Source organism: Solanum stenotomum, chromosome 1 (genome assembly GCF_019186545.1).
Source record: "Solanum stenotomum isolate F172 chromosome 1, ASM1918654v1, whole genome shotgun sequence".
Taxonomy (NCBI): Eukaryota; Viridiplantae; Streptophyta; class Magnoliopsida; order Solanales; family Solanaceae; genus Solanum; species Solanum stenotomum.
Genome location: NC_064282.1, coordinates 55,070,346 through 55,080,245, shown reverse-complemented (window position 1 = coordinate 55,080,245; position 9,900 = coordinate 55,070,346). Strand labels below are relative to the sequence as shown.

Here is a 9,900-nt window from a genome sequence, read left to right as displayed (position 1 = left end):
GTCATGCATCTGCTAAATTAGATTTATGTCCAGTGCATAGCATTAAAGTTTTATATGCCAAATATATAATGTGAAGAATTATAACTGCTAGATTTTTGTGCTAATTCATCTCCTTAACTCAAGTAATTAGGTATTAGTGACCTGGTTGATTGAATGGTTTTACAGGTATCCCTGCAATTATCAGCCGGATCTAAAGATGAAGCAAGTATGAGGAGAAGAATAACGGCCTAAACAATGAAAATATCAGGCTGATTCATCTTAGTTGCGTTTATTTCAGCTGACACAATTGGTAATAATGAGTGTCCAGTAAAGATGTCACTAGTTGTTTCACCATTATATCTTGTCAAAACTCTTGACTCTTGATTACAACTGTATGTTACCATTATTGACTTCTCTTTAAATGATTAAATTTCCATACAAGTAGCTAGGGGTGGCAAAATCAAACTCAACTTGCTCAATCTGTCTAAGTTTGAGTGGGGTATTGACCCGCTCATTTATAAGTTCAACCCATGTCATAAGAATCAAGTGGGGCTCATCAAAAATTGTGTATTCAACATTTAGCATGTAGCCTTGTCATTCTGGTGTTTGAACCTGCAGTGCCCCTAAAAAAGGGATGTGAGGACATGTGATATAGTACTTATATGTAATACTATAACATAGAATGAAACATAAGGAAAATACATGAAGGGAAAATGACCACCCAAAGCATACTGAATGAAATGCGAGGAGAATCAAGAAAAACCGACTTTAGAATAAAATCAATGCTTAATCATTTACATAAGATATTAGTAGTTTTAGGCGCTTGTCTTAAGAACTCACACCTTCTTGGTTAACAATAGTTCTTCCAAAATATTTATGTGATAAAAGTTAGCTCAAGGGTTCATAATCATGGTTTATATTTCATCATCATGTACATCCTATCGTAAAATCATAACGTTCTTACTTTGAAGAAAAATCGCAATTCATAGTTTATCATGTTTTCTTGGTAAGAACAATGAAATTCATAGAATAGGAACATAATAAAAATCTAAGTTCATGACATTTGGAATGAAATACATAACATTTCATAGCTTAAGCACTAACATGTCTCATGAAAGAAAATTACACTAGTATGAAGAAATGCAATGTATAAAAGAACAATAATGTTTTCACACAAATAGAGCAAGTCTTGCATACCTTAATTACTTAAAATTAATTGAATAACGACTGAATATTGATGAGGAACTCCAAAACTTTTTACAACTAGTTCTTTGAGAGAGGTTTTTGTGAAAAAAATTTTTATCGTACAGAAGAATCGTGTTAAGAATGCATGCACAACCTTAGAAAAATTTAGAAATACTCTGAATAGTATTATCCTGATGTGAGTGAGTAGAGGAGATAAGAAAAATTTAGAAATACTCTGAATAGCATTATCCTGATGTGAGTGAGTAGAGGAGATAAAAGTTGTCCTAAGGTACGGAGAAATGACTAAAATTTCTGATGTGTCAAACCTTCATCCTTAAGTAAGAGGTGTTACAACTACGGACCATAGTAGGACACAATGGTGCAAATTTAATTTTTTCATCAAACACAAAAAATCTCACTATATGCTCAATTGCTCATCGACGTTTTCAAAACTATTGTTCTTGATTTAACAAATACACAAAAAACACACCTTTCAATTCAATTATCCTCTGATACACAAAAACAACACACTCCAAATCAAATATCCTCTAATACACAAATAAAAAACACCTTCCAATTCAATTATCCTCTTTTAACAGAGAACCTTATTCCGAAATAATTATTAATGAAAAAAGAAAGAAAAGTATAGTCAATATATATAACCTATATAAGTAATTGTACGTATTCATCTTCAACTTGTCATCTTTCTTTCATCCATAACCAAATTATGGAAAGAGTATTATAGTATAGTACTATTTACTATAAACCAGAATCGAGCTTATCATCGCCAAATATACGTCGTCGAAAGTCATCAACCATGCGAGGTAATCCTTGGCGAAGGGAGACTGTTGGTTCCCATCCTAAAAGTTGTTTTGCTTTTGAAATATCTGGCTTCCTTTTGTGGGGATCATCTTCTGTGTTTGGTTTAAATTCTATCTTTGCATTTGGATCTATTGTTTCTTGTACTACCTGCAAATATTAATATTAGTTCATGATACATCTCTCAACCTTGTAGGGCTAATATTTAAGAGTACTTATTGGGGAAAATTTAATTAAGCAATTAAATTAAGGGTGTTATAACATCTCTAGTTGTCAAAGATGCCACACACTTCAATATAATATCAGAGTCAGACTTATCTCAATTCTGGATTTACTCGAGGTTAGACACACATGCTATATATTGCTCACTCTTTAGTTGACAGGTGCACAAGTGTTGAGTCTCACATTAGTAGTAGTGGGATGGGGGACTTGGTCTGGTCTTGACAAGTCTCACCTTTTTGCGCTTATATTTGGGGTTGTAGACCTAATATGTTCATTTCTTATAGTGATACGTATCAAAGTAGAAAGAAATCTTGAGTCAAATCTCACCACGATTCATGATTATATAAGAAAAATAAAAAGAATTTACACATGCTTAGAAATGAAAAAAGAATCATATCCACATATAAAAAATGTATTAAGCATATAATTATGTAATTAAAGTATGCTCTAACAACCTAAGCACAATATGTAAACTAATACTAGTACACAAACATACTTGCATCTATAGTTACTTCCCTAAACTATTTTCATGTCTATTTTAGAAGGGATCAATTGTTTAATGTTTACTCACTTATTAATGATGAAGCACATATCCAAAAGAACATGAGATGCAAAGATTTAATTAGTAATACCTTAGCTAGTTCAAGCATGGTAAATTCACCAGGGTTGCCAAGATTGAAAGGACCTACATGATTTCCTTCCATCAACCTCATCAATCCTTCTACCTATTTATTAATTATAATACCAAAACATTAGAGCCCTCAAAAAATTAAGAAAGATCACAAATATGACAAGGAAATATGTGGAATTTACCAAATCAGAAACATATTGGAAGCTTCGAGTTTGCTTCCCATCTCCATAAACAGTTAATGGTTGCTTTCTTAATGCCTGCAAATATATATAGCACACAAAATTTACAAATCCACATGACATATTAGTCGTGTTCATCGACCTCCTTTGTGATTTATTAATGGAAATTTTCTTTTAGATGGACAGAAAAATTTGTTCATTTGTCTGGAAAAATGATCCGTTTTCGATTTATATATGGAAGGATGAAGTAACATATACCTGCGCAACGAAATTGCTCACAACCCGACCGTCATCTATGCACATACGAGGTCCATATGTGTTAAAAATCCTAGCAATTCTAACCTGAAAAAAAACAACAATGTTCTTAAATAATAACTTCTTCATATTTGAATTAAACCTTTAAGAAGTTCTGAATTTGATATGTATGCAAGGAATCTTGAAAACAAAATGTACAATTTTTCTTTTAAATTAGTAGTAAACCTCAACGTTAAGTCCTCTATGATAATCCATGGCCAAAGTCTCAGCTGTTCTCTTTCCTTCATCATAACAACTCCGGACACCTGCTCAATCATCAAACCAAGTCATAGGATTGGCAAACGAGCGGATCAGATCGAATAAAATATTTGACTCGTCCATATTGAATACGGATTATCCATGGTTACAGGAATAGTCAAGTGAGAATACAAGTTAAAAGTCAAAATAAGCTTAGACTCCAAGAACTCATGAACAATAACAAGCTGACAAATGAATATAGTTAATATGGATTTCTACTTTATTCATCTAGATATATCGTTTTTTACGAGATAATAGTGTCATATTTGATCCATTTTTAAATTATCAGTTATGGGTTGGATTGGATGGTTACTTGCTTTTTCTAACCATTTTGTCAGCCCAATTGATTAAGATAACAAGCTGAGAAGAGAATGATTGAGAATCTTATAGCTCAGTTGATTGACTATCTAAACTTTCATCTTGTTAATGAGTTAAATTTTTACCTCGTAATTATCCTGTCTCCCATCTCCCATTTTCCCTACCCAAAAAGTTTTTTTTAAAAAAAAAAATTACTTAGTTACATTGTCCATTGACATGTGAACAAACTATAATGAGAATCTCGATTTCAAGAATAGTAAAATATGGATGAAGGAATTGACTAACCAATGGGATTAACGTTGCCCCAATAAGTTTCAACTTGAGGATGCTGCAAAGGATCACCATACACTTCACTTGTGCTAGTTATCAGAAATCTAGCTCCTACTCTTTTTGCCAGCCCCAACATGTTCAATGTTCCCATCACATTTGTTTTGTGATCTCTATCTACTTAAATCAAGGAATCTTAACCAAAAAATAAACAATCTCCAAAATGTTCATTATAATTGTTTTAACAGAAAAGGGTCAAAATTATCCTCGAACTATAAAAAAACACTCCACATGGTAGTCATGGATGGATGAATTTTGAACTCTATCACTAATTTTTTTTTTTAAAAGGGCAATTAATAGTCATTCCAAGTTAATTTAAAAGATCACATGGAAACAAGTTAATTATTAGTAGTAAAAGGATATAATGGTCTTGATGGGATTATACTTGTAATGAACAGGAGAAGCAGGGCACGCCAAATGATAAATGTGATCAACTTCAAGCAAGATAGGTTCCACCACATCATGTCTAACCAACTCGAACTTAGGGTTATTGAGATGGTGCAACAGGTTCTGTTTCTGACCAGTAAAGAAATTATCAACGACAATCACACTATCCCCTCTCTCTATCAACCTATCCACCAAATGGCTCCCCACAAACCCTGCTCCACCTGTTACCAATACTCTCAAATTCTTCCTCTTCAATCCCAACGGCACCTTTCCACCTGCAAAATACTTAATAAACTTATAAACGTCCATTTTCTTAACACTATTCAGACTTGGATGAAAAATAAATATAATACGTTATTTACATGCCTGCATTAATGTTTCCATGATCAACCAACTCATACGTTATTCTTCGAGGAATAGGAGTTGATGAGACATGATCAAGGGAAACAGAAGCAGTACTGCTGATGGTACGCGGGGAGAGATTAATCACACTGAGAGCGGAAACTGAAACAATGATTCCGATGAATAAACAGATGAGTCGCTGCTCTCCAAGCACGTAATTAACGATGGAAGAAGATAACGCCTTCTTGCTCATCATCGTGTGTTTTTTTACACTAGTTTTCTCAAGATGTTCAGCTCCTCCCATGCTGGACAATTTTTAATTTTTAATTTTTTGTTTTTTAGTTTTCTCAAGAATATGGATCGATGGGTGTAATAAGAGATCCGAAATGTGGGTTGTAAAAAGGAATGAGTCATGGAATAATAGCTTTGAATTGTTCTAAAGTTGTTACTTTGTGTCAGAAAGACTCAACTAATTAATTAATGGCTTTCTTATAATTAATCTTCCTTTCTACCTATTTAAGCTAACCTTAGCTTTCTTTACTATAGTCTATGTAGATTAAAAGTTTGTCAAAAAAAATGTTTAGATCCCTAATGTATTATGACCAAGTCTAACACTGGTTTTGTTATAAAGTGTTGTTTCTACTCTATTTTGTACTTCTTCATTTCTGAATGTTTTGAAATTAATTGTGGAGTTTTGATGTTATTGAGTGCAATGGCATGTTACGTAGATTTGGAGCATGACTGAAATTGATTGTAATTCTTGTTTTGAAGCTAACTTTGAGTTTATTGAATTTTGTTAGCATCCTTAGCATGATATATATTATCCATCGAGTAACTCCGTTTAAAATATGGATTAATCAATTATTTTATCCATTTTTTGCTTAACTTGTTTTTACTAGCTTATATTCAACTTAACCTGTTTGGTTGGCACTCCCATTCCTATATACAACATAGGTACCCAAAACTTCAATTTATGCATCTTTTTTTATACTGCTAAGAAGGGCACTTTCGATGAATCATTATCTGTAAATAAACCACACAAAAATCAAAATGAATCGGGAATGATGTCTGATCTTAGCCAAGAAAGCTACAACTATAGCCACAAAGTTCATTAGCCCTTCAGAAAAGGGACTCGTCCTGGCGTAGCAGCATGCCCACATTAATCACATATCCTAGGGAGGAAACCCAGTACTAAAAATTTGATATAGTAAAACTTTTCCATACAAAGCTATGCCTAATCAGTATGGTTTTTATTCATTGAATTAGTGATTCACTCCTTGTGAGAATGGGCTTGCGGTTGGAGGAACTTGGCAACACGTTCTGCTTTAGCTCCTGAGCTATGGTCATAGTACTCGACAACTGCAGCCCCTGCTAATGCAGCAAGTGTGAGCGCCTGTGCATGCAGCCTGATTATCAACAAAAACAACAGTTACTCCTGACGAAAGTTCAAAAAATAATAATAAGGCAGTTCTAGTTAAGACGGAGCATGTAACTATCCCTTCTTCAAGACCACAGGCATCACATTGTAGAGTGCACCAGACTTTACTCGTATAACAGGATAACAAGGCAAGATGTACAAATTGCAAGAATCTTAAAAACAGAGCATTCAAGACCTGTCAAAGTAGGATCTTTTCTCAATACTAGGAACACATGCACCTCCTAATATCCTACTAGGTTTCTTGTATTCAACATTATAACCATAAATCTCATTTAACGAGTATCAATACATTCATCTTACCCACCACAAAACTAGACAATCACAATTCACAACAAGCTAAAAGTAGAACAGCAAGGGCATTCAAGCATAACACAAGGAGATCATCCATATCAACATAATACAATGAAATATGGAACAGTCAGGGGATTCAAACTTAACACAAGGTCATCCATATCAACATAATACAATAAACAGGCACGGCACGTACATGAAGTATACAGGTAAGTATTTTCATGGAACCTTGTAATAAGAGCTTGTCCAATTAGAAGAATGTCTAAGCATGGACAAAAACCCGAGAACTATATTAGCAACTACCCCTTCTCCCCGTCGTGATCTTGTCAAAGTGAATGGGACATATTGGTGTCAGCTTCAAAAATGTGAAGAGTAGCAACCAAAAAAATGAATTTTCTGTAACAGAAATGTTTCCCCAATCGAAAACCAAGAAAAGACAGTTTTTTTTGTAAAAATTGAATTTTTTTTTCTTTCTTGCTGTTTGATGAAACACAGTTCTGAAACACAACACCAGTGCTACCCCTCGGCTAGTTTTGCAGATTAAGACACATTGATTTTCACGAGATTGTGGAAAAGGTTAAGACAACCTCCTATGAGAATCTATGAAAGTGTCTCCCAATAAGGTTGGTTTCATAAATTCTGGGCATCTTTAACCAAATGAACCGGCGCCTTTGAAATCCAAATACTCAGCATGATTTTTGTACAACATTTGAGTTGAAATAAAGAGAGTAAATACCCTTTCTGAACCAAATTCGGAGGATGATGAAAGGAAAAGGGGATCAAATGTCCTGTCAAGTCCCCCACCCCCAAACTCACTTCCCCTTTTCCAATAAACAAACCCTGAACTCTAAAGTTGAAAAACTGCTTATGAATATGAAGATCTGAAAAACTTCCAAGCCTATGTGTGTGTGAGCATTCTAGAAGTATCCATACCCGAATTCCAGCTCCCGTATCCAGTAGCTCTAAATCTTAAAAATTAGATTTTGCAAAATTTGAAACCAAGTCCGAGCAACTTTGGTTTAACCCACAATCCAAACTCAAACATAGAGTAAAAGATACAGCAAGCAAATTCAACAATTAACATCACCAGGTCCTGCTAAGGAACCCTAGCTCAAAATTGAATCGATTACAAGTAGAATCAATCTATGAATCGGGTAACACAATAACTTATGTTTATAGTCGTCAAGCCCTTCTGCAAGCAAACAGAAATTGGGAATTAAGAAGAACAGAATTACCTGGCATGAATGATCTTAACGCTAGTTTTCATATGGGGTTGAGACCAATTGTAAGCAATTGAACCCGCTATTCCACTAAGCCACAAACACCCTTCAACCAAAAACAAAAACCCAACATCAAAAATCAAAGAAAGAGAATATTTGTTGATTCACATAGATAAACCATATCAACAATCAAGATTCAAAACCACAAATGATTTACCAACTGTTCGAAGTTTGTGTTCGACAACCCATTTCCTGACAGATTCCATAGTGTTATTCTCTGCCATTTTGAAAGATTTTTTGTGTTTATGGGCAGAGAAAAATCTATGGAGGTTTTTATATATGATGATGGTTTTCTCTGTTTTATATATTTGCAGTTGCCAAAAGAGAGTAGAGTAGAAGCACGTTACGTTTGTGGAGATCTTGGACAGCACGCGTTTTAGTCAATATACCGCCTTCAATATGCCCCGGCCGCCAACCGGATTCCCCAAATACTTTCCAATGGGCCTTCTTACTGTCACGCCATACTTGGTACGGTAAATATCGAATTATTATATTGAAATTATTAACATTATGATTTTAATATGATAGAGTATTTGGTAGATATTAATATGCACTTAAATGGATTTGAGTATGATATTCATAATAGTATCAAATACCATGATTATGAATATCGAAATGTATAGTTATGCGTATAATTTATGTATATTACTAGTAAATGAGCACGCACTTCGCGCGGTTAAAACATTCTTTTTTAAAATTTATTAGAATAGAATTTTTCTTGTATTTTAATTTTAAGAGTGTAGAGGATATATATATAACTAATGTGTTTATCAAGAGCAAAGGTTCCATAATCATATGATATACCAATAATAAGTAATATGTAGTCATTATGTGTTTTAAAATTAAAATGCAATCTTTCAAAATTCAAATTTCATATGTAATATAGTTATGATAGTGTTTTGGAATTGAAGTTGTGCACAAACAGAACATTAAGGATCCTTGGAAAGGGTGAAAGCAAAGTAAGAGATAATGAGAAAAAAGTTCAAAAAAGTACTTTGGTGCGAGAGTATAGTCATCATTGTGTATCATATAATTATAATTAATTGCTAGTTTTAATTCTATCATTTGACTTGTTTTTTACTGTTGTTAATATTAACATTATTATCACAACAACAAAAAATCATATAAATTTTTAGGCTTGATCTCTTGGAGAAGAAAAGTTCTATTGGGAGAATGTTGTACATAAATGTATTCTGTAAAAAGTTATTTGTGAATCTGCAGTAGTTGGATTTACATAGAGTCTGTACTAACAAATACTTATAACAATAACTTTACAAAAACATAAACAACAAAGTTCAAAACATGTACTCAAAAACAACAATTAATATCATAAACATAAATTAATGACTGTAAAAAAATATACCAGGATATGTAATAATAGAATGAAACATAACGGAAAAATTGAGTCCACTAAATGCACATTTTCTCCTTAAGGAAATCATTCCCCTCTAGTACCCGAGGTTTAAATAAATAGATTCTCTCGAGACGAAACAATTTTATTCACCAATGTAATGATACAAAAACAATAGTGCCAGTGAGCCACTCAACAGGAGCAAAGTACACAAGTATTTAATTGTGCAGAAGAAGAAAAAGAAGTTCAGAATCAAATATTTAATTGTGTAGAAGAAGAAGTTCATAATCAAATATTTAATTGTGCAGAAGAAGAAGAAGAAGAAGAAGTTGAAGTTCAAAATTTTCGTTGTTTTAAAATAAGAAGAAACTCTTTTATTTATAGACAACAAAGGGTAGTGTGAACAAATACTTATTGTGCCTTATCGGAAAGATCACGACTCTTTGGAAAAGTCACAATCTTTCACAAATGTTACAAACTTTCATAGAAGTCACAACTCTTCATAAAAGTCACATTTTTTCTTAAAAGTCACAACTTTTCATGAAAGGGGAAGGCTAGTTTTGAAAATAAAATTAATTAAAAGGGAATCATGATTTGTG

General features: G+C 33.2%; 2 protein-coding genes across 2 annotated transcripts; both read right to left on the bottom strand.

Annotated features, from left to right (window-relative positions):
* Window positions 1-1,809: 1,809 nt before the first annotated feature.
* On the bottom strand, window positions 1,810-5,260 carry LOC125853857 (UDP-glucuronic acid decarboxylase 4-like). The gene is made up of 8 exons (XM_049533610.1): window positions 4,966-5,260; window positions 4,571-4,874; window positions 4,171-4,313; window positions 3,496-3,575; window positions 3,274-3,357; window positions 3,019-3,093; window positions 2,838-2,930; window positions 1,810-2,133 (listed from the first exon to the last, which is right to left on the bottom strand). The coding sequence occupies exons 1-8, from the start codon at window positions 5,243-5,245 to the stop codon at window positions 1,924-1,926; spliced, it is 1,269 nt and encodes a 422-aa protein (XP_049389567.1). The 5' UTR covers window positions 5,246-5,260; the 3' UTR covers window positions 1,810-1,923.
* Window positions 5,261-5,934: 674 nt separating this feature from the next.
* On the bottom strand, window positions 5,935-8,298 carry LOC125853854 (uncharacterized). The gene is made up of 3 exons (XM_049533606.1): window positions 8,108-8,298; window positions 7,906-7,996; window positions 5,935-6,347 (listed from the first exon to the last, which is right to left on the bottom strand). Exons 1-3 carry the CDS (start codon window positions 8,172-8,174, stop codon window positions 6,212-6,214), a joined length of 294 nt encoding a protein of 97 aa, XP_049389563.1. The 5' UTR covers window positions 8,175-8,298; the 3' UTR covers window positions 5,935-6,211.
* Between the last annotated feature and the right edge of the window lie 1,602 nt (window positions 8,299-9,900).

What these genes read in the sequence shown, in the direction of transcription:
- LOC125853857 (XM_049533610.1), bottom strand. Translation starts at nt 5,245, where the DNA reads ATGGGAGGAGCTGAACATCTTGAGAAAACTAGTGTAAAAAAACACACG. An exon ending in GGGCAACGTTAATCCCATTG is followed by an intron (nt 3,576 to 4,170) that starts GTTAGTCAATTC and finishes ATGATTGAGCAG; the next exon opens with GTGTCCGGAGTTGTTATGAT. An exon ending in TCCAATATGTTTCTGATTTG is followed by an intron (nt 2,931 to 3,018) that starts GTAAATTCCACA and finishes ATTAATAAATAG; the next exon opens with GTAGAAGGATTGATGAGGTT.
- LOC125853854 (XM_049533606.1), bottom strand. Translation starts at nt 8,174, where the DNA reads ATGGCAGAGAATAACACTATGGAATCTGTCAGGAAATGGGTTGTCGAA. An exon ending in ACACAAACTTCGAACAGTTG is followed by an intron (nt 7,997 to 8,107) that starts GTAAATCATTTG and finishes TTTTGGTTGAAG; the next exon opens with GGTGTTTGTGGCTTAGTGGA. An exon ending in GTTAAGATCATTCATGCCAG is followed by an intron (nt 6,348 to 7,905) that starts GTAATTCTGTTC and finishes GTTGATAATCAG; the next exon opens with GCTGCATGCACAGGCGCTCA.